Here is a 24,690-nt window from a genome sequence, read left to right on the forward strand (position 1 = left end):
TAGCCGCCTACAAAAAAACCATCCAGAACATGAAACGCGATTACTACAGTAAAAAAATAAACAACTCCGCCAACAAATCTAAATCACTGTTCAACATAGTAAACAACCTCATCGCCGAAAACAACAATCACAATACCACCACAACAAAAAATTTAAGCCAAGACTTAGCTATCTTCTTTAAGAACAAAATTTCAAAAATTACTGATGCCTTCAACACCCCATCAATCATAGAAAAGCATCCTTCATTTAAACATAAGTCCTTGGCTTGAATTCAATCCTATCTCCAACTTGGAAACAGAGAAAATGTTGAAAAAAATAAACCCTGCACGTCATGACATGGACACCATCCCAACCCGAGCTCTAAAGGAAATCGCTCATCCCATAGCCCCAACAATTGCAGCAATCATCAACAAATCTCTTATTGAGGGTGAGCTTCCTACCAAACTAAAAATCGCTACAATCACGCCACTACTTAAGAAAAAAAACCTCAACCCAGAAGATTTAAACAACTACCGCCCAATATCAAACCTTCCCCTCTTTGCTAAATTAACAGAAAAGGCGGTTCTGAAACAACTAAACGAACACCTTGATGACCACAAAATTCTATTTCCTACACAACACGGCTTTAGAAAAAACCTCAGTACAGAAACCCTACTACTCAATCTTTCTGACACCTTATTAAGAGGCCTCGATAACAAACTAGATCACCTTCTGATCCTCCTCGATTTGTCAGCAGCCTTTGACACAGTGGACCACAAAAGGCTTATTTTTAGTTTGGAATCCATCGGGCTCGCTGGAAAAACCCTTAACTGGTTTTCCTCTTTCCTTAAAAACAGATTTTTCAAAGTTTCCTACAACAGCTTTTCATCCGAGGCCATCCCTCTGGATACTGGAGTTCCTCAAGGGTCGGCTTTATCACCCATTCTCTTTAATATCTACCTTCTTCCTTTATGCCATCTTTTAACTAGCCTTAACATTATTTTCTACATGTATGCTGATGACATACTTCTCATTCCCATTACTTCATCTTTAGAAGAATCAATGTCAAAAGCAGCCTCACACCTGGAAGCAATACGAAAACTGCTAAACAACCTAAAATTATGCTTAAATATGAGCAAAACAGAATGTATACTAATTACAAGAAAAAACTCTGGTATAACATACACTCCTCCCTTCCAATTTGACAACATTCAAATCCATCTCAAAGTTTCTGGCTAGATAATGAGCTAAATCTTAAAAAACACATTGCAACAAAAACTAGAGAAGGCTTCTTCAAAATTCAAATACTCAAACACCTAAAACCGCTGCTTCACCCCCGGGATTTCAGAACCGTTCTTCAAACCCTCATCTTCTCCAGTATAGACTACTGCAACTCCCTTCTAATTGGCCTTCCCAATGCAACCTTAAGACCACTGCAGTTACTCCAAAATGCAGCTGCCAGAGTCCTGACTGGTAAAAGAAAATCCGACCATATATCCCCAGTACTTCACAACTTACATTGGCTACCTGTTAAAAAAAGAATAGAGTACAAAGTCATCACAATTCTACACAAGACAATTCACAAAGCAGACTTCACTACCCTGGACAATATTATACATCTGCATAAATCATCACGTACAACAAGATCTACATATAAAATTCAACTGGATGTCCCGTCATTACCACAAGCCAAACTTTCCTCCACCAGAAATAGAGCCATCTCTATAGTCGGTCCAAAATTATGGAACTCATTACCTCTACACCTCAATTCTCAAGAAAATCTTAAATCTTTTAAAAAAGAACTTAAAGAATGGCTACTCTCACAGTCTTACAATGACTGTGCACCCATTGATAACAGAGCATAAATCCTTTTCATATCCACCTCTCGCTCCTTTTTATTCCAGCAATCCTTCTGACACTCGCCCCGACTTGCAGAAACCTTCCTTCTCATTAACGGCTTCAACCGTCAACCTCAAGCGTTGCATACATTCTTATCTAATGTTCAATGTTCTTATTAACTTTTATTAAGTTAATGTTCTGTTTCAATCTCTGTTTTAATGTTATGAATTCAAATGTAACTGGTTCGTTGTAATGTAAACCGGAGTGAAGGCATTGTCAGCTGTACCTCGGTATATAAACAAATGCTAAATAAATAAATAAATAAATACACAGAAGTATGAAAGCGAGCAACCATTCTCCGTCCTTAAGCTAGGACAATTGTTCCAGTGGATAGTGGGAGTGACTGACAATCCACCTGTATACGAAGGTAAGGAAGCCACAGAATTAGCAAGGCGAGAAAAGAAACTCTTTTTAAAGAACCAGATCAGCAAGCAAGGAAGGATAACTGGCACAAACTAGGAACAGTGGGAAGTACAGAGAGCTACTTCAGCAAATGCATGTGGATCATGATTTGACATAGCAGTGGTTGAGAAGAGGTGTATTAAAATCTATGGATGAGAGACTGGTAATTGCAGCACAGCATAGAAAAGACTGGTAAAACAGACAAATGCAGATTCTGCAAAACAGAACTGGAAACAGTTACACAACTCGTTGCAGGATGTGACGTGCTGATGTCACAAGGCCTGTATACAGAGAGGCATACCAAAGATCACGGTTTATTCATTGGAAGCTGTACCAACTAAACATTGGCAGTACAACTCTAATAAAATAGCGAATGAAGCTGTGAAACCCCTGGGACATTCTTATTCCCACCAACAGGAAGAGCGATGCACAAAAACTAGATATCGTGGTGAAGGAGAACACAAGAACGGCATTGCTTGTAGAGGTGTCAGTACCATGACCTGCAATTAGACACTAAGAAAATGTGGCAGAAAGATATAGAAATAGTCCCAATTATATTGGGGGCCATTGGTCTGATTAAGAAAAATTTTCAAGTGCATCTAGATATGCTGCCTGTTAAGATTACACCTTATGAATTCCAGAAGAAGGCTCTCTTTGGAACAATGCAAGTACTAAGATGGATATTGGCAGAAAAGTTGAGAGATTCAGATCATCCCCAACATGCCCTGATTTACGAATGAAGTTCATGCCTGTCGAGGTATGCACAAAACAAACCCATTTGGAGAAACTGCCCTCTCCAAAATCAAGAGGATGGACCATCAGTAAATGAAAATCAATTCACGATGATCACCTTGGTCTTCTGCATATTGAGGGTCTTCTGCATATTGAGGGGCAATGTATTATGAATAAGCTATCCTTTAACTGCTGATAAACAGATGGTCACTGCTGCAGACTAAGTAGACTTTACAGGCAAGAGCTGCATGTCATGTAAATCTGAGAACAACTTGCAATGTGGAGCCATGTAAATGTTAAATAAAACTGCTGATAGTGCTGATCCCAAGATAGGATGTGATCAAGAGAGATGGGTCCATGCTTGGTGAGAAGCTGAGGGTAGGGAAGGATCAGGAGTTTGCAGGCACTGAGAAGCTGGGGCAATTGGATGATATGATCCTGTTACATATGAACATAGAAATGAAGACAGAAAAGGACCAAATGATCTACCCAGTCTGCCCAGCAAGCTTATGCCAATATCTTCTGCACTGTGCAGGTTACTCCCATGCTTATCAGTTTCCCAGACCATAAATGTCATGGCCCTTGGATGCTGTCTGAATCCAATTTTCATTAACTGTTGCTGTGAAAGCAGAGAGCAATGTTGGAGTTACTTCAAAAGTATCAGGCTTAGTGATTACTAAGCGCCCCATCAGCAAGTTACCCCAATGTTTATTTGTTCCCCAAACTGTAAAAGTTGGGGCCCTTGGTTGCTCTCTGAATCCAATTCCCCTTTTCTCACTGCCACTGAAGCAGAGAGCAATGATGGAGTTGCATTAACAGTATCAAGGCTTATTTGTTAAGGGTAGCGACTGCCACACCAGCAGGTTACCCCCCCCCCACATGCACTCTTTTCTTTATTTGCAGCTTCTAGCCTTGAGGGATCCAGTGTTTATCCCATGCCCCTTTGAATTCCTTAACAGTTTTTGTATTCACCACCTCTTCCGGAAGGGCATTCCAGGCATCCACCACCCTCTCCATGAAGAAATATTTCCTGACATTGGTCCTGAGTCGTCATCCCTGGAGTTTCATTTCATGACCCCTAGTTCTATTGATTTCTTTCCAGCGGAAAAGGTTTGACGATTGTGCATCATTAAAACCTTTCAGATATCTGAAGGTCTGTATCGTATCTCCCCTGCACCTCTCTCTTCCAGGGTTTACATATTCAGATCCTTCAGCCTCTCCTCATAAGTCTTCCAGTGCTGATCATTCACCATTTTGCTTGCTCTTCTTTGGACTGCCTCTATCCTGACTTTATCCTTTTTGAGATATGGGCACCAGTATTGAACGCAGTACTCCAGGCGAGGTCTCGCAAAGGACCTGTACAAGGACATTATCACCTCTTTTTTTTTTTTTCTTGCTGGTTATTCTTTTCTCTATGCAGCCCAGCATTCTTCTGGCTTTAGCTATTGTCTTGTCCCATTGCTTCTCCATCTTCAGATCATCAGACACTATCATGCCAAGGTCCCTCTCCCAGTCCGTGTGCATTTAGCCTTTCGCGACCCATCACATTAAGCTCTTTTGGATTGCCGCACCCCAGGTGCATGACTCTGCACTTCTTGGCATTGAATCCCAGCTGCCAGATCTTTGACCATTCTTCAAGTTCTCTTAAATCACTTTTCATTCTCTCTGCTCCTTCAGACGTGTCCACTCTGTTGCAGATCTTAGTATCATCTGCAAACAGACAAACCTTACTTTCTATCCCTTCCGCAATGTTGCTCACAAAGATATTGAACAGAATTGGTCCCAAAACAGATCCCTGTGGCACTCCACTTAATACTGTTCTTTCTTCAGAGTAAGTTCCATTTACCATTACACATTGTCTCCTGTCAGTCAACCCGTTTGCAATACATGCTACTACTTTGGCACCCACTCCCAAGCTTCTCATTTTCTTCTCGATTCTCCTATGTGGGACCATATCAAAAGCTTTACTAAAATCCAAGTAATCACATTAAGCACTCTTCCCTGATCCAATTCTCTAGTCACCCAATCAAAAAAAAAAAAGAATCTGATTTGTCTGACAGGACCTTCCCCTGTTGAATCCATGCTGCCTCAGGTTGAGCAACCCACCGGATTGTAGATAGTTCACTATCCTTTCCTTCAGCAGAGCCTCCATTAATTTTCCCACCACTGAGGTGAGGCTAACCAGCCTTTTGTTTCCAACCTCCTCTCTGCTCCCACTTGTGAAGTGGGACCACCACCGCTCTTCTCCAATCTTGCGGCACCACTGCTGTTTCCAGGGATCTATTGAATAGGTCCTTCAATGGACCTGCCAGCACATCTGTGAGCTCCCTCAGTACCCTGGGATGAACCTCATCAGGCCCCTTGGCCTTGTCCACTTTCAGTTTTCCTAGCTCTTCCATACATTCTCTTCTGTAAACAGAGTTTCATCTACTCCACCCCTATCTACAGTCTTGTTAACTAATGATGGTCCTTCTCCAGGGTCTTCTTTAATGATAAAGTAATTGAAGAATGAGTAATAAACTAACGAGAGAATGGAAGTATCTTAATACAGTGTACTGACTATTGTTTAAAATTTGTTAAAATATAACTTCTGTACTACTTGTCCGATGTCTTAGATCCTTAGTTAACATGTATTAGAGCATTTCATCAGTCATAATAATTCTATGTTTCTGAATACTACCTCCATAGTTTCACTGATGTTGAGTTATAGTATGAATGTTACTGTTGTGATCTTTATTTGGAACGATGGTATATAAAATGTCTAAATATATAAATAAACACCGAACTGAAGTATTTGTGTAATATTTCTGCAATTTCTTCATCTCTCTCCACACATTGATCTTTGTCCCCCTTTCAATTTCACTATACCACTTCAGACTTTTCTCCTTTCTCTGATGTATCTGAAAAATGTTTTGTCACCTCGCTTTACCTCTTTGGCAATCCTTTCTTCTGCCTGACGGTTTGCTTTCCTGATTTCTTTCTTTGGCTCCCTCAGTTTCACCAGATATTCTTCCCTGTGTTCCTCTTTTAGGGATCCTTTATCTTTCTTGAACGCTGTTCTTTTTGCTTTTATTTTATCAGTCACCTCACTGGAGAACCAGATCGGTTTCTTGTTTCTCTTTTGTTTACTTTTCTAACATATAGATTTGTTGCTTTTGTAATCGTTCCATCTCTCTCATTTTCTCCCAGTCTTCTAGTTCTACTCCAGGTACGTCCCCATTTTGACAAAGTCCGTGTTTTTGAAATTCAAAACTTGGGTAAAATAGCTGAGAGCAGAGGGGGCTCCAAAGTGATACTCCTCTTGTCACAACAGCTGGGCCAAACTATGGCTGAAGCCCAAGGAACTGTTGCTGAAAAACATCCTGAAGCTGTGGATAAACCTACAAATGCAACTTACTCTTTCTTCTAGTGCCATAGGAGCCGTGGAGATAGCTGAGGGCAATTCATGGGTAGCAAGTGAAGGAAAAATGCCAGCAGCAGCTGTCTGCACACTATGTATGCATAGTAACAGAGTGGTGATGGCAGATAGTCCAAGCAGGTAGTAACTGTACCAGTGTGCAGGTTACCCCCATGCGTTCTGTTAAGGGTAGTAACTGCCGCTCCATGCAGGTTACCCCCATGCGTTCTGTTAAGGGTAGTAACTGCCGCTCCATGCAGGTTACCCCCATGCGTTCTGTTAAGGGTAGTAACTGCCGCTCCATGCAGGTTACCCCCATGCGTTCTGTTAAGGGTAGTAACTGCCGCTCCATGCAGGTTACCCCCATGCAGAAATATTTTATTTATTTATTTATTTATTTAAGTTTTTTTATATACCAACATTCAAGACGATAGTCCCATCATGCTGGTTCACAAGAAACAGGGGTGTGATTATAATAAACTTTACAATTTGAACAATAGTGCAGAAAAGCAGTTACATGTAACAAGGAAATCAATAACTTGGAGTAAGAAGGGAAATGTAGATCAGATAATTATATAAATATAACAACATTGTAAGAGGAGGCTATTAATGCTAATACTAGCGAAGTGTGTTGATTGATGGAAGTTAAATAATGTTGGAGTTAGGAAAGGCCTGTGTGAACAGCCACGTCTTGAGTCTTTTCTTGAAGATTGAGATGCTGGGTTCCATTCTAAGATCTGGGGGAATGGAGTTCCATATAGTTGGACCGGCTGTGGAGAAGGCCCGATCTGTAAGCGTGATGTGTCTGGTAGTTTTAGCTGGAGGTACTTGAAGTGTTCCTTTGTAAGCTTCTCTTGTCGGTCTTGTTGAGTTGTGTAATCGTAGTGGGATATGGAGATCAATTGGGGCTAATTGATGGATGTTTTTGAAAATGGTGAGAATGGCCTTGTAGATTATTCTGAAGTGGATGGGCAGCCAGTGGAGGCCCATCAGGATAGGGGTTATGTGTTCTCTTCTCCTGGTGTTAGTGAGTATTCGGGCGGAGGCATTTTGGACCATTTGCAGTGGTTTGGTGTGTGATGAAGGGAGACCAAGCAAGATGGTGTTACAATAGTCCAGCTTTGCGAAAATGATTGATTGTAGAATCGTTCTAAAGTCATGTGTGTGGAAGAGAGGTCTTATTCTTTTCAGCACTTGGAGCTTATAAAAGCAGTCTCTGGTGGTTTTGTTGATGTTAGCTTTCAGGTTTAGGTGATTGTCAATTAGGACTCCTAGGTCTCTCACTTGTGTAGTATTTGGTGAGGCTGGATGAGTGTTACACTTGATGTTAACATAGGTTACCCCCTTTCTTCATTTCCAACGTCAACCTTTTAGGGATCCACAGTTTCTGCATGTGTGTGGGTGTGGTGTGTGTGTATACATAACCACATCCATTTAAAGCTGGTGGTGTGAGAGAGCCGTCAGAGCCTCCTGCCAAGGCACAGGCTGGTCAGTTAACTAAAAAAAAAAAAAGTCTCTAGGATGCAGTTTCTCTACCCCTCTCTCCCTTTTTGTTTTTTCAAATTTGGAAGAGGGAGTGATGAGGCTTTCAGCGCTTCCCTAGCTATTCATATGAGTCCCCTCCGTGCTCGCACTGCCTATGCCACACAGTTTTTATAAATGTAAGTGTGTATTGTGCTTGAAAAGGTTGGGGAAACACCGTTTCAGAGTTGTGTGAAACCCCGGATCAGTTAAGATTTTCTGTTTCAAGTGTCACCTAGAAGTAGCCTAGTGGTTAGAGCAGCGGGCTGCAAACCAGGGAAAATCAGGATTCAAGTCCCACTGCCACTCCTTGTGAGCTTGGGCAAGTTACTTCACCCTCCGTTGCCTTGGGTACAAATTTAAGGCCTGATTCATTAAGGCTTTCCCCCATTCTGTGTCTAGGGGGAAAAAAGCTTAATGAATCAGGCTCTTAGATTGTAAGCCCTCTAGAGATAGGGAAATACCTACAATACCTGAATGTAATCCGCTTTGAAGCGCTGAAAAAAGCAGAATGTAAATCAAACAAAAATGATGTGACCTTGAGCAAGGCACTTGGAGCAATACCAACACAACAGCCATGCTGCTTGCTTGTGCCAAAATGAAACCCTGAAATAAAGAAACAGGAACATGAGGGCCATTGATATCCTGTTTTGTTCATTGTTTTGATTTAATTAATTGCTTTACCAGAAAAGTGTTCATAGTGATGTACAATGCAAAATTGCTCACTTATCTGGGAAATGAGAAAATGGTTGAGCTCAGTCTCTCTTTTTTTTTGGTTTACTAACTGACTCCAAGTTATCTGGTCAGACTGATGAACCAGTCCTCATTTTAATCCCTGTGCATCGATGGACTTTTATTTCTGATTTATGAAAAGCAGCAAAAGCCAGGACTGGCCCAGCCTGTTGAAGTGACACGGAGCCATGCTTTTGGCTCCCAATAACAAGTACCTCTTCTTTTCTTTATAATTTAAGGATCTACCGCTATCAGTCATTTGAGTACTCCTTCAGCACTGTAGAGTCGCTGCTTCACGCCATAGGAGGGAATGACTTCACACACAAAATCAACTGCACCATTGATGAAATTATGCAGAGAGCCGGCTTCTCCCAAAAATTCATTCATGAAATAGTCACACCTGCCATGAGGGTTAACTATGGCCAAAATGCAAAAATTAATGGCTTTGTTGGTAGGTAATTCAGTCTTCCTTGCTTACTCTTGAGTCTTGGCCTTTGAAATCTAATTATGACAAATTTAGGGCTATTTAGGCATGTTTTTTTAAGCTATGCTTTTTCAAATGTATATGTTTCCTGCCTTGGCCTCTGTAGTAGTTATAAGTTGAATTCTCTGATTTAATTTATATTTTAGGTATTGTACAGGACCTGTTTGTAATGTTTTATGTCTAATTTTTGTTTTATTTAGTTATTTAGGATTTTAGTTGGCATTTACAAATTCCATTGGATTTTGATATGCTGTTTTATATTGCAAACCGCTGTGGGTTTCTAGAACAGCAGTATATCAAATGTAACCCTTTTTTCATGGGTTTGGCAGTTCCAAAAGGGCACAAAAAAGAATTTAGGTTTTCTGGGGCTGTCTTCACTATCCTTTCTCCTTACAATATTTCCCTAAGGAGTGAGTTCTTGCTGTGGTGGTGAAGGCAGGGATGTACTTTCCCTTGTGTATGTGTCTCTCTCTGGGATTTTGCGAGACGGTGCTGCAGGGACAAATTAGCTAGACACAGAACCGAGTGTTGAAATAAACGTTACTGATTTTTTGAAAGAAGTTAAATAAATCTTCATCAATAAGAGTGGGTTTTACAGCTGAAGGTCCATTCTCTTCTTTGTGTGGGGTCTTATGAGCTCAAGGTCCTTGGGTCACTGAGTGTAAGATGCTCCAGCCTCTGGGGAAATGCCTACTATGGGTGGGGGCCCCTGTAGAACATGAAAAAAATCCTATCTATGTCCTGGTCCCATAGGGTGGGGTCTCTCAGGTCCTTCACCTTCTCCCTTAGGGTTTTGTCCCAGCACCCAAAGTACCAACAAAATGGTAAAATGCTGTCAGACTAAAATCTCCTCTGGAAGGAAATCACTGTCCCTGTAGATGTATCTCTCTGCTAGACAGGGCCCTCCCAGGTCTTCGGTGACCTGGCCTCTGGATCCGGGGAATTGCCATCACTAAAAGGGCCAAGACTTCTACTCCAATATACCTCAGCAAAAAATAGAAAAATACTAAGCATAGCCTCCACAGGCAGGTCCAGACTGGCAGGCAGTGCCCAGAAAGGAAATATCCTCCAGAATATACCCAGAGAGGTGTTAGGCCTTACTCTGAAAGAAATTCCAAAAAGCTCCTCACTCCTCAAACTCTCAACTAAAATGCCTCTCTTCACCTACTTCTAGGAAAGGGGTCCAGCCATCCCAGACAGTCCTTAGGGAGAGGTGCTGATAAAATATCACCCTCTAGCTGTCTTGACTCCTATGGCAGGGATCTAGGGCCATTAGTGGGCAGCCGGGTGGCCCCATACCAATAAAGTAAACCTAAACAAGATTAGATCCTTCAGTTGTAAAATATTTTCTCTTTCTCCTTGCTTTTGATGTGTGCATATTGTTTCCATAACTGTAAGGGAAAAACTTGGGATATTAACAAGTGTTTGCTGGTGAATTAAGTCAGTTCTTTGTGCTATTTTCCTGTGCACTTCTCTGTCCAAGATGATTAACTTGATTACAGTAGTCTACTGGAAAGAAGCTTGAAGTTTGTGTCAAGAACTTGTGGTGGTGGGTTGAGGACTGGGGCTCTGGGAAGCGTAGCCTTGTTGCAGAAGGAATGTAACAGCTTCTTCTGGACTTCTTTTCTTGGTAGGTGCTGTGTCGCTGGCTGGTACGGACTCTGGGCTCTGGGCAGTGGAAGGTGGCAACAAGCGTGTTTGTTCTGGACTACTTTACTCTTCCAAAGCCCAGTTTATCTTGGGTACAGTTTTTTCTATAGAGGAGAAGACAAGGCCCCGGCGGACAGGTTAATTTGAGCCTTATTTTCCTTAACTCCTAAAAGCCAAAAACAATTTTTTTTTTTCTGGGGTTCATCAGCTATGCACTACCAAGCTGATTCCTATCCTAGTGCAGCTTTGGTTGTTTGTTTGGTTTCTTTTGCCTGACAATTTCCTATTGTTCCTACATTGGAACCAGTGTCATGAACCTTCATTCACAACTCTAGGGTTTTTTCCTTGCATTTTGTTCTCTGAGGGAATTCTGCACAACTGCACAGTGCAGAATTCCTCTGCTGTGCAGAATTTGTATATTTTTGCACAGAATTTGGAGAGAAGTCTGGCGAGGCCGTGAGCAGAACTCATCCCTCTCATACCCCTAAGGAACAGAAGCCTGGTGGGGCTGTGATAGTGCTCCTACCACCCTTAGCCGAAGATGAGGCAAGAGACCCTGTGAGCCTACATGAAAGAGAAAGCAAGTGTGTGTGTGAGTGAGAGAGAAAGAGGGGGAAGGAGCCTGTGTGAGGGAGTGTGTATGTATGTATGTATGTGTGTGTGAGAGGGAGCCTATGTGAGGATGGGTGTTCATGTGTGCAAGAGAGGGGGGGGCAGGGAGCCTGTGTGAGAGAGGGACAGAGGGAGGCTGTGTGAGGAGGTTGTATATGAGAGGGTCAAACTCTAGAGTGGATGGCTAAGAAGGGGGGTGGAGATAAGAGTGGAAGGGGATGAGCCTGGATAGAGATAGTGGACAGCCTGAGAGGGCAGAGTAAAAGGAGTCTGGCCAGAGGAGTAGGGAGAGAGAGTGGAAGGGACAATCTTACAGTGTACATCTAGGGGAATTCTCAAAATATTTAGAATTCTGCATCTATGAGTATTAACTTCTCTGTGTTGCACTTTTATTTAATTACTCAGACTGGGAGATGTTGTTTGATCAATATAAAGTATTCAAATTTTACAGAATTTAAAATTTTTGTGCACAGAATTCCCCCAGGAGTAATTTTGAACCCTTCCCTTGCTCCTGTTTAACTCCCCTATTGTACTCTCAGCCCTCGGTTGGGGTTGACAGCCCAGAGCTCTCTCTAGAACCTGGCATTCCAAGCCTGGCCATTAGATGTCGCTGCTGTACAATAGGAGATGGCCTCCCCCTTCTCCCTGGGGTTTCTGAATGTTGCTTTCGCTGCAGCCCTGGTTGCTTGACCTGATGAGCAGAAGCTAGGTTTGGAAATTAGCCCTACTTTGTTTTTATGAAAACAAACTACAAATCCATAAAGGTTTTGCAGGAAACAAGCTACACTCTGGAATCTTTATGGCTAGAAATTCCAAGGGTAAAAGGGAAGAGTATAGTAAGAATTTACTACAGCCAGAACGAGAAAACAGATTGTAAAATGCTAACCAAGATAGACTGGCTAGTAAAATGGGCAATACAGTAATAATGAGAGACTTCAATTACCTGAGTATTGACAGTATAAATATTACAGCAGGACATGCAAGGGAGATAAAGTTTCTAGATGCCATCAATGAGTGCTTCACGCAGCAATTGGTCATGGAACCAACCAGGAGGGGAACGACATCAGACTTAGTTCTCAGTGGAATGCAAGATATAAAGATGGTGGATCTTCTTTGCAACAGTGATTATAATAGAGAGAATTTTCAAGTCCATTTATACATGGAAAACCATTTGAAAATTACCTCCAATGTAATTTTAATTTTGACATAATCCCTGGTGGGCAAATACTAAAGAAAACTATTGCAGTAGCATTTAACCATAAAAAGAGAACCAATGATAAAATTCAGAAATGTATTAGAAAAAAAAACTAAAAGGAAGGATTCACGAGGATAAAAACTTGCAGGAGGAGTGGGCATTGATTAAAATAACCATCCTTGAAACTCAGATAAAATGTATTCCATACATTAAAAAGGTAGGAAGATAGCCAAACAACTGCCATTGTGGTTTAATAGTGAGGTAAAAGACACAATTCATATCAAAAGGGTGTCCTTCAAAAATGGAAAGCAGACCCAATGGGGAAAATAGGTAACATAAGAAATTGCCATACTGGGTCAGACCAAGGGTCCATCAAGCCCAGCATCCTGTTTCCAACAGTGGCCAATCCAGTCTTACAAGTACCTGGCAAGTACCCAAAAACTAAGTAGATCCCATGCTACTAATACCAGTAATAGCAGTGATTATTCCATAAGACAACTTGATTAATAGCTGTTACTTGACTTCTCCAAGAACTTATCCAAACCTAGTAACATAGTAATGACGGCAGGAAAAGACCAAAATGGTCTATCTAGTCTGCCCAGCAAGCTTCCCTGCTCCATGCAGGTTACCCCCATGTTTCTGTTAAGGGTAGTAACTGCCGCTCTGTGCAGGTTACCCCCAAGCTTTTTTATTTATTCCCATCCTCTAGCCTTTAGGGATCCACAGTGTTTATCCCATGCCCCTTTGAAATCCTTCAGTTTTAGTCTTCACCACTTCCTCTGGAAGGACATTCCAGGCATCTACTACCCTGTCCGTGAAGAAATATTTCCTAACATTGGTTCTAAGTCTTCCTCCCTGGAGTTTCAAATCATGACTCCTAGTTCTACTAAATTGTTTCCAATGGAAAAGGTTTGTTGACAACCATGGATCATTAAAACCTTTCAAGTATCTGATGGTCTGTATCATATCACCCCTGCACTTCCTCTCCTCCAGGGTATACATATTCAGGTTCTTCAACCTCTCCTCATAAGTCTTTCGATGGAGACCACCCACCATTTTGGTCGCCCTTCTCTGGACTGCCTCCATCCTGTCTCTTTCTCCTTTGAGATGCGGTCTCCAGAACTGAACACAGTACTCCAGGTGGGGCCTCACCAGGGGCCTGTACAAGATGATTACCACTTATTTATTTATTTATTTAATAGGCTTTTTTATACCAGTGTTTGGAACTAGCCGTCACAACTGTTTACAATACAATAAAAAATAATACATAGAATCAGTAAAATAGGTAAAAAATAATCCCTTTTCTTACTAAATATTCCTCTTTCTATGCAGCCTAGCATTCTTCTGACTTTGGCTATTGCCATGTCACACTGCTTCGTCGACACTTAGTGGGGTGATAGACACTATCACCCCACTAGGACTAGAGGACATTTCATGAAACTAGTAACTGGCAGATTTAAAACAAATCATAGGAAGTATTTTTTTTTCACTCTGCGCACAATCAAGTTATAGAATCTGTTGTCAGAGGATGTAATCAAAGCAAATAACATAAGTGGGAGTCCAAAGATGGTTGGACAAGTTTATGGACTTTTCCTTCAGGAACAGTTATTAGCCAGGTAGACCTGGGGAAATGAGATACAAGATATAGATCAATTATTTGGGATCTGATGGATACTTGTAAGCGGACTGGCCACTGTCAGAGACCAGATGCTGGGCTCGATGGACTTGTCTGACCCAGCACGCCACATCTTATGCAGTAGGAGGGAAAAAATGCACAGGATAAGCTTGCCCCCAAAGACCTAGAACCAGAACATAACCTCTTGAAATTATCATCCCGCTAGTGGGCAGGGTCATGGTGGATGGCTGTGGTTTGACCTTGATCCATAGGGGGAGGAAGCTCATGGTATTGCTCATTACTGCATGATACTGAGACGTTCCCATGATAGCAAGGCACCCTCTGAGATCCAATGCTCAGGTCGCATACTTTAATGAAATGCCTCCTTTCTCTCCTTGTTCTTGCAGGAAGTACACTCAAGCTGTTTGAAGTGAGCTACCAAACTGCGTCGGGCACCCTTTCAAACCTGTATGACATTATTGTTATTGCCACCCCCTTGGATAATGGGATGTCCGGCATCAATTTTCTCAATTTCAATCCCCCCATTGAGACATTTCATAAGCATTACCAGCATATTGTGAGCACGTTCATCCATGGTTGTATAAACGCTTCCTTCTTTGGCTGGCAGGAGCCCCCTGCTTTCAGCTTATCAGGCATTCTGACAACAGAGAACTCCAAGCTGTTTGTGAATAGCATCGGTGCGGTGTCTCCGGTGAAAGTCGAGGGGAATGGCACCGTGGAACAGGCAGCCAGCCACCGCATCTGGAAAGTGTTCTCACCCAAGTCTCTGACAGAGGAGCAGCTGCGTTTGCTGTTTGTCTCCTATGATTCCGTGTCAGAAAGGAAGTGGCTGGCATACCCTCAGTACAACCCCCCTGAGAAGTGCCCACCAATAATCCTCCATGACCGAATGTATTACATCAATGCCATAGAAAGGGCAGCCAGCGCTATGGAAATGAGTGCTATTGCAGCTAAGAACGTGGCACTCCTTGCCCATCACCATTGGTATGGCAAAGTGGATAGGATCGACCAAGAGGATTTACATGAAAAACTCAAGTCTGAGCTCTGAGTATTTTGCCTTTGAGAAAGATGGGAGGGACAAGGCAGGCCTTTCAGCCTTTACTGGAAAGAATAAGTAATTCTGGCCTTGTTTATAATAAGACGTGAGAAAAGGTTTCTGCTGAACTTCAGCACACCTCTTCTTTACTCACATGCTAAAGAGAGTTAACTCCCGGTATAGAAAGCAAAGAATTGTGGTTGCCATATTAGTCCACTTGGATACATGGAATTTAATGCAGTAAGCTAAATGTATCAGGAGTTTAAAAAAAAAAAAAAAAGCACACTAACATGCAAAGTGTGTGCACAAAGGCATGCTTAACACACGCAAAGCATGACTTATGTGCATAAAGCATATTTTGATGCACAAAATAGTTTATGCACAGAAACTGTGCATTAGGAGCAAAACCTTTATGCTATGTTATGGGCACAAAAAATGTTAGGAGCACAAAACTAATGCTTTTAACTCATGTTTTCTGCATAGAACAATGCACATAAACCATGTATTTTGGTCCTCATATTTTGTAAGCATAACTTTTATGCACACACTAACGTTCTGCGCACAAATAGTGTTTTTTGAGCACCGTTTTGAAGTTCTAATGGAAAAATTGGTATATCAAAATAAATATTACCATAAATACAATTCCTGAAGAATTGCTGAAAGCAGAAACTGCATCGGCTGTGGGTGAGCAGGACTCTAGTATTGGTTTTGCTGGGGAAAAAAATGTTTTGTTTTGGTTTTTTTTTTGCAAAAGAAATAGAGGGTTAAAAAATTACTCTGTGTGTTAAGGGAATTAGAAAGTTGTGTGTTTGTTTTTTTTTTAACTTTCTGTGAGAATTTGGGGAATTAAAGGGTTAATGTTTTATCTTCTATGTGCAAGAGCTTGCTATATTCAATTTTTTTGCTCTGCAAACATAAGAAAGCTGTTTCCTGATGTAGTAAGCAGCAGTTTTTGATTTTCCTACCCTCCTCCTGCAGTCGCATATTTTCATATATTGAATGTTACTCAGATTAGAAGATTAAATGGGAATCTTTTCACAATAAGAGTCAATTAGAGAAGAACATATATTCTAACCTTGATTAACTGTTCACTGATAAAGAGTTTAAAATAAAGTCCCTTAAATTTTTTAGAGTATTTTAAATTGGATTAGTTGTCCCTACCTCTTACACAACTTTACCTTTAACTCAAAAAATGAAGATAAGAGACAGCAGTCCAGCAGCAGGATGGGAACTACCCAGTCTTTTGCACCAAGTACCACATTTATGATTATCTACTTATTGGCGAGAAGTTGTATGTGTGTACCTGGTTCAAAAAGTTGCTGGCTCTCATAAAATGAGTCCAGTCTCTAGCTGCTGGAATGGCAGACCTGGAGTTGCTGAGACAAACAGATATATAGAGGAGACCTCCGGGGTCATAGTAGGGTGGGCCCACCTCCAGTCTTATAGCCCTAGGCTGCTATAGAGAAGTAAGCTCATCTGAAGGAGAGCATCACCTTGGTGTGACAGGAAGTGATTTTGTAGCTAGGACCTGCACACCAAGAGATTAATTATCCTGTTGCACTAAGGATATGTCTCTAGGACATATGCACAGGAGAGGGAATGGGTAAGACTACCACTGTAGTTGGAAATTTGTTCATTAGAGGTGTAGATGGTTGGTGGGCATGAAGATTGCTTGTTAACTTGCCTACCTGGTGCAAAAGTAGCAGATCTTGTACATCATCCAGATAGGATTTTAGAGAGCTTTGGGAGGAGCTTGCCATCGTGGTGCATGTAGGTACCAATGACACAGGGAAGGTGCAGGATAGAGGTTTTATGGAGGCGTTAAGGTAGAAATTGAAATCCAGAACTTCCAGGGTTGTATTCTTAGAAATGCTTCCCATTCCATGCAAGGGACCCCAATGGCAGGCTGAATTTTGAAGTCTCAGTGCGTGGATCAGGTGATGGTGCAGGGAGCAGGACTTTACAGTTATTAGAAAATGGGGAGGAAAGTCTGACGCGATGGACCTGGCTGCTGGTACTAATATTTAAAAAGAAAGCAGCTTTTAAACTAAATCATGGAGAAAGCTGACAGGCGCTCAGGAACACATGGTTTGGAGAGAGGTATCTTCTAAGGATACTGACATAACAGGGAAATTTTAATATCCCCAATGATGAGATTATGGTAAAGACTTAAGTAACTCAGTTGAAATGAAATAATGTGAAATTACTACTTACCTGATAATTTCCTTTTCTCTAGTGAAGACAGGTTAATCCATGACCAATGGGTTATGCACCTCTACCAGCAGATGGAGAAAGAGCAAAGCTGATGTCATGGTATATTCTCTGCAAAAGCCAACTGTGGACAAACTAACACCTGATTATAAAATTTAACAGACATCTACTCAAGTACTCCGTCAATGGGAAACTCTGAGCTCAGCAAAGAGGGTAACATCACATCTAGGGACTAAGACTTACACTTACCAGTTATCCTCAGACACCCAGCCACTCAGGAGGACCATCGAACCACAAACTGGCAACCAAGGGTGGGAAGGTGGATTAACCTGTCTTTACTAGAGAAAAGGATTATCGGGTAAGTGGTAATTTCTCAGCATTCAGACAGGTTAATCCACGACTAGTGGGATGTACCAAACCTACTCCTGAACAGGGCAGGAGGTTGCCCGCGGTCCAACCAACACCGCACTCAAAGAGGCTGCGTCCTCCTGGGCCTGCACATCTAGACAGTAATACCTGGAAAAAGTTTGTAAGGATGAGCAAGTTGCAGCTCAGCAAATCTCGACAGGAGACAATAATCGAAGCTTCACCTATGACACTGCCTGAGCCCTAATGGAATAGCCCAAACCTGAATAGGTAACGGCTACCCAGCATCCACAAATGCATCCGTGACAACTTCCTTAACCCAGCGAGCTATCATAGCCTGCTAGCCTAACTTACCCTGTTTACCTCCATCATGGAGAACAAAACAGGCAGTCAGTCTTTTTCTGAGAGGTTTTAATAACCTCCAGTACTACATCAGATGCTTCTGGACATCCAAGGTCCGCAACAGTCTATATTCATCTACATCTCTCTCCCTGACCAGTATTGGGAGGGAAATTGATAAGTTCAAATGAAAATCCAAGACTACTTTTGGCAAAAAAAAGGATGGAACAGCCCGAAGCCGGCCACCACTGGAGTCGCATGCAGGAACGGTTCCAGGGAAGAAAGAGCCCATGCCTTGGACCCAACATGCAGAACAAATCACTGCAAGAAACACAGTCTTCAAAAAATTAACCTCAAGGAGAGGCTACACAGTGGTTGAAAAGTGGAAATGGCCAAAACCCTAGAACCAGATAAATGCTCCAAAAGAGCACCTGCAACCACAAGGGAGGATGAAGAAACTTCACCCCTACAAAACTGGGCCATATTCGCATGGAATCTTTACACCCTACAAGGGTCCACCATTCACCTGACCCTTGAAATAGATAAGAGTTGCCATCTGCACTTTCAAGCTCTTAAGTGACCTATCCTGTTAAGAATTCCGAAATGAGCGGGATCTTTATCAAACAAGGAAGCACGCTTCAATCCTCATGCAAAGCCTCAAACACTCTCCAACCCGAATATAAGCTAAAAAGGGGGGGGGGGAGAACTTTCACATTCGAAGCAAGGTGGAATTGACAGCAATGGAATATCCTCACTTCAGCAACTGAGCCCTTTCAAAGACCATACCGTAAGAGAAAATCGAGAAGGATTGTTAATTTGGTTGTGCCATTAAAAGTAGCTTAATTGTGCTGCTTCAATAATACACAGAGGTCAAACTTTAATACAAACCAATTTAAGTTTATTATTTAATATTGAAAGCCAATCTTATGAGACCTCTGGGAGACAGAGAGGGAGCTCTTTTATTTTTCAAAGCTCTGCTGCCTGTTCCAGCGATTGTGAGTGCTGACTTTTATAGATAAAACATACAATGATCCCTAATAGGACTGGATAGAGTATCGGGTACCACGTGTCCTGTTTCCAAATCAACTTATGTCTAAGCTTCCCTGGTCCCACCTCCTACCTTAAGATCCAGTTAGGCATAGACCCACGTGTGTCTGCTGATGGCTATCAATCATTCTAGGAGTTCTTAGTAGTTCTTTGTTCTGTCACTCCTGTGCCAGTCTTTTAATCAGACTTCTAATCTTATGGGAATATCCAGTTACACTGGGCCCCTCAAGTCGAGACAGCAGTCCGTGAGAACATAGCTTGGTCCATATGTTCGTTGTGACCTCATGACCCTTCATCATATCTGGCTAGGTCTGAATTCATTCCAGATGTCTCTCAGTAGCCATTCCAGCTCAGGTCAGTCTGAGTTCCTTGTATGCCAGCAGTTTGAGTTAGGCCAAGAAAGAAAAGGATTCTGGATAAATGAGTGGACCACAGTCTTCATGTTAGGCTTCCCATATATCAGGATCTACACGAAGAATTAGGTCCCTGTCGTAGCAGGTCCCTGTGGACCGCAACTGGAAAGGAGAGTCTGCCAGGACCCTCCACAGATGTGCATACCACAGCCTTCTGGGACAATCTGGAGTCACCAGAAGCATCAGTCCTGTGTGTCTTTTGCTCTTCCGAATCACTCTGCCCAACATGGGCCATGGGGAAAAGCATAGTGAAACTTGTCTTCTGGCCACTTTTGCTTGAGAGCATCGATGCCCAAGAACTTCAGATTTCCCCTGTGCCTGAAAAAAGGGGGAGGAACTTTCGCATTGTGTGATGTCACCAGAAAATTTAGAAACTGTAGGCCCCAGAGGCCTACTATGAGCTGGAATGCTTTGTCTGACAATTCCCACTCTCCTGGATCCTGCTGAGAAAACAGACTGTCATATTTTTTTTACTGTAGTGTGGGAGGTGGAGATCTCCTGAAGAAGTACTTCCACCCATTCCAAGAGCTGGACTATTTCCTGTGACACTTGCTGGCTCTTGGTGCCTTCCTGGCAATTGACGTAAGCTACTGTCATTGCATTGTCTGACATTACTCGGAGTACTTGAACCTGCAAGTAGTCAACTAACTGCAACCATGCCAGCCAAACAGCATATGCTTCCAAATGATTGATGCTACAGAGAGACTCCTCTGCACTTAAGCACCCGTGCGCTATCAACTCCTGACAGCCCCCCAACCCTGGAGGCTTGCATCTGTCGTATCAGTCAGTTCGATGTTCATAGGGAAACATCCTTTCCTAGATGATTCGCTTCCATCGGTAACTGAATCCATATCGAGAAGTCCTGAGACTGTGGACTCCATCATGGAAGCAGTGGGTGCTGAGGACGACGCATATGTGCCCTTGCCCACGGAACCACTTCTAGGGTGGTTGCCATCAACCAAGCACCTGCAGGTAAGACCATACCGCTGGGCGAATTGCTTCTGTCAATAGCTGCACCTGTGCTATCAGTTTCTGAATGCAACCTCCGGCAACACCCTACCGTACTTCATGTCGAAAATGAACACAAAGATCCTCGAGCATATGAGAGGGCTGTACATTGCTCTTGGCCAAGTTCACCACCCAACCTAGTTACTGCAGCAAGGAAGACCACCTTTCGCGAGGCCTGAAGATGCTCTTCCATGCTCTTGGCCCAAATTAGCCAAACGTCTAGGTACGGGCGGACCAGAATGCCAACCTGTCTTGACACTGCCGATACCACCACCAAGACCTGGAGAAGGTCCTGGGCATGGTGGCCAAACTGAAAAGTAGCACTCAAAACTGATAATGTCGCCCCAAAACAACAAACTATAGAAACCGTTGATGCTCCAGCCGAATGGGAATATGACGATATGCCTCTGACAATCCAGAGACATAAGAAATTCCCCTGACTGTACTGCCATTATTACCAAATGTAAAGATTCCATGTGTAAACGAACCACTTACAATGATGATTGACTCCCTTTAGGACCAGGATGGAGCAAAAGGAACCCTCCTTCTTGGATACAGTGAAATAAACAGAATAACAGCCTGTATTTTCTTGTGTCTTAACCACTGGAGTCACGGTTCCCCAGCTCAAGGGCCTCGACAATGGAACCTCCACTGCCAGCCTCGTTCAGGAGAGTCGCAGGGAGATGTCATGTGTCCCACGGAATGCAGAAGCTCCAGAGCACGGCCGTCCATTATCACCTCCAGAACCCACTGGTCTAACGTGATCTTGACCCATCAATGAAAGGAGACGGGCGAACCCCTATCTTCTGTTCTAGGAGGGGGTCGGGAGGCATTGCCACCCAAGCCTGCACCCTGTCTGAGCTATCTGGCCTGAAAGGACTGAGACCTACTCAGGACGAGCCCTCTGAGAAGTCACTTCTTTATAGGGTTGAAAATGTCTGAAACCCCTAGCATGGCCTTTGCACTGAAAGAGCATGGTGTCTGCTTTTTTTTTTTTATCCTCCAGCAACTGAGGAAACTTGGACTCACCCCACCAATTGGCCATTTATTCCAATTCCCAGAACGTGTGATCCTTTAAGGGGCAATTTCATAAGATTAGATATTGAAATTGTATTCTCATCCATATCTTAAGCCTGGCAGCTAACACCCAAGCCACCCTGCTTGCAGGAGAACAGACAAAGGCGCAGCCCACATCCTCCAAAAGGTCGGCTGCCGGTTCCATCGCTGCCCTGGTCTGCAAACCTGGCTCATTGACTTTCTGAAATAGCAGAAATGCGAGACACCAGGGAGCAGCACGCGGCTTAGCTGCAATCCATTACCACCGCCTGAAAGGCCTGGGAAAGGATAGCCTCTACAGGAAAGGTCGGCCGCTTGGAGTCTGCACACACTAGCGCATCCACGTTAGGAAATGCAACTGCTCTTTCACTACCAGATCCAGGGGGTACAGCCCTTCCAGGGCTTGCCCCCTTTAACATTGGCTTCCTGAGCATTCCATTCAAGACCAATCAAGGTAACTAAAATGGGATTCTTCTTTGGCTCAGACATGGAGCCAACACCTGGCACTCCCAGCATAGTCCGTGTCCGGGAGATCAGAGCTGGCAACCCATCTACACGGCTTCAAACCTGGAGGGATTTCCACATCCTCCAGGGAGTAAGGGGTCATCCTCATCATTCAAACCAAGAGGGGGTCCTCCATCAGTGGAACCCACTTATCTGTGGCACCAGCCTTGCGGGATTCCCCAGCCTGCGATCCTGAACTTCCAGGTTTGGATGGCTTTGCTGAACATGCCTATAGAAGGGACTGCAGCCCTTGAAGAAATTCTAGCCAGGAAGGGTGGCAGGATCCATACCAAAACCAGGGGGCATTGGAGTGGCGCCCCCTGTGCAGTCCTCCCCTGCTGAAAATTCAGTTAGGGGAGCCTCAAAACCAAGCAAAACGTCTGACAGATCCCTCTCTGGTCCCATTCCCGCATCCTGCTGGGAAGGGCTGAGCTCAGCAAATTCAGCGGGAGACCACTCTTCCTGGGCCTCCAGGCAGTGCTGCCAAGATTAGAGGGGACACCCTGCTGTTATGCCCGAATAGGGCAAGTAGTGCAAATTGCAAGATGCTTAGGCTGCATTGCTACTGGCACCATGAATAAGCTCTCCACTAGCAGCACGCTTATACACAAGCGTCTGACAATTGTGCATCTGTATAAGGCAAGGCTGGACAGCAAGCCCAAAAATAACCCGAACGCCCACATATGGGTGTGCTTTTATTTGAGATAGGATGTCCCATCAGTAGTCTGACAAGGATGAAGAGCTTAGACACTAGGATCCGATGAACGCTTGAACAACAGATGCCCAAAATTTGGACGCCCAATCCGTGTGATCCAGACAGATGCCTAACCTGAACGTGCAGGCATGAACCAACGTTAGTCACTGTTTTGTGGCAGACTTGCGCAGAAGTAGGTGCTTGAATGCTGCTGCAGCCTACCACGCAGTGTCTCTGAGAAGCCTGAGAGCGGGGACTAGCCAAAAGACTGCTCAACCCGCCAACACTGCTCGGACTCCTTAATCTCCTCAAAGAGGTGGGAATGAACGACTGATCAGCGTGCAGAGAGTGTGAGAGACCAGATCAGAAGAGGGGGCGAGAAACCCCTAAAGTTATCTCTTTTATGTGTAGGTTTTGGGGTTTTTTGGGGGTTTTTTTGTTTGTTTGTTTTTTTACATCCCCTTACCTGAGCTTAGTCCGACCCAGCTGAGTACAGAGTCAGTTTCCAGATTTGGGGGGAGAGGGCTAAGGACTTCACCGCTGTGCTCGTCTTCCTGCACCCCCCTGGCCTTTCAGCTGATTCTCTCCTGGCAGCTAAATCCACACCAGAAAACCGGCTACCGGACTGAGGCACTCGACTGGGGGAGAAATCATCCAATATCACATCAGGAAAATTCAACTGAAGGAGGGACCACAAGGTATCACCTCAGGAGAAGTGGTGCATGATTAATCTCCTTTCCTTTTTTCTTTTAAATAATCCCCAGTAGAGAGATGCAAGTCCACCATCTGCTGGAGACGGAGATTACTGTGGGCTGTTGTCAGTGCAGGGGTGTATATATACCGTGATGTCAGCTTTGCTCTCTCTCCATCTTCTGGTAGAGGTGCATGAATTAACCTGTCTGAATGCTAGGAAATGAGCAATGATGAAGGATTCCAAATTACCCGTATCAACTAACGAGCAGATTATAAATAAAGTTAAAAATAAAAATGTACTTTAAATGTGAATGCCAGAAGTTTAAAAGAATAAGATTATAGAGTTAGAATGTATAGCACTTAATGAGGATATAGACATAATAGGTAGCCTGGAGACCTGATGGAAGAAGGATAACGAATGAGATAGTATGATTCCAAGGTTCAAATTATAGTGACAGGATAGGGCAGTTCAAATGGGTGGAGGGTGTTAAAGATGGCATAGAGTCAAGCAGGATAAAAGTCCCAAAGGAAACAAAATACACTGTGGAATCTTTATGGCTAGAAATTCCAATATGTGACAGAGAAACGTATAGCAGTGAATGTATACTACCACCCACAGGGCCAGGATGAAGAATCAGACAGTGAAATGCTAACAAACTAGAAAGTCCAATAAAATTAGCAACACCAGTAATAATGAGAGATTTTAGTTAACCAAGTATTAATGGGGTAAATGTCTCATTTGCACATGCTCAGGAAGTAGTGTTTCTAGATGCCATAAATGAATGCTTCATGGAACAGATTGTCCTAAAAAAAAAAGGGGGAAAACTATTTTAGATCTAGTCATCGGAAGACTGAGGGATCTGGTGTAACTGGTGGGGCCACTTAGCAATAGAGATCATAATGCATTTGAATTTGGCATAATTACTGGAGGCAGGACATTAACAAATTAAATTCTTCTGCAGTAGTTTTACTTAAATGCTACAATAAAAAGAGAAAATTTAGAAAAAAACCTAAAAGGAGCAGTTGCAAGGGTTTATAGTTTGCATGGCACATAGATGGTATTTGAAAATATAATCTTGGAAAC

General features: G+C 43.0%; 1 protein-coding gene across 1 annotated transcript in view; it reads left to right on the plus strand.

Moving 5' to 3' along the window:
- The window catches only part of PCYOX1 (prenylcysteine oxidase 1), a 72,127-nt gene extending 47,675 nt beyond the window's left edge, over window positions 1-24,452 (plus strand). The window contains exons 4-6 of the mRNA XM_029604003.1: window positions 8,902-9,113; window positions 10,781-10,933; window positions 14,626-24,452. Of these exons, the coding sequence (XP_029459863.1) occupies window positions 8,902-9,113; window positions 10,781-10,933; window positions 14,626-15,287 (1,027 nt within the window). The 3' untranslated portion in view covers window positions 15,288-24,452. The remainder of the gene's footprint in view (window positions 1-8,901; window positions 9,114-10,780; window positions 10,934-14,625) is intronic.
- Window positions 24,453-24,690: the final 238 nt, after the last annotated feature.

This window comes from Rhinatrema bivittatum, chromosome 5 (assembly GCF_901001135.1).
Source record: "Rhinatrema bivittatum chromosome 5, aRhiBiv1.1, whole genome shotgun sequence".
NCBI lineage: Eukaryota > Metazoa > Chordata > Amphibia > Gymnophiona > Rhinatrematidae > Rhinatrema > Rhinatrema bivittatum.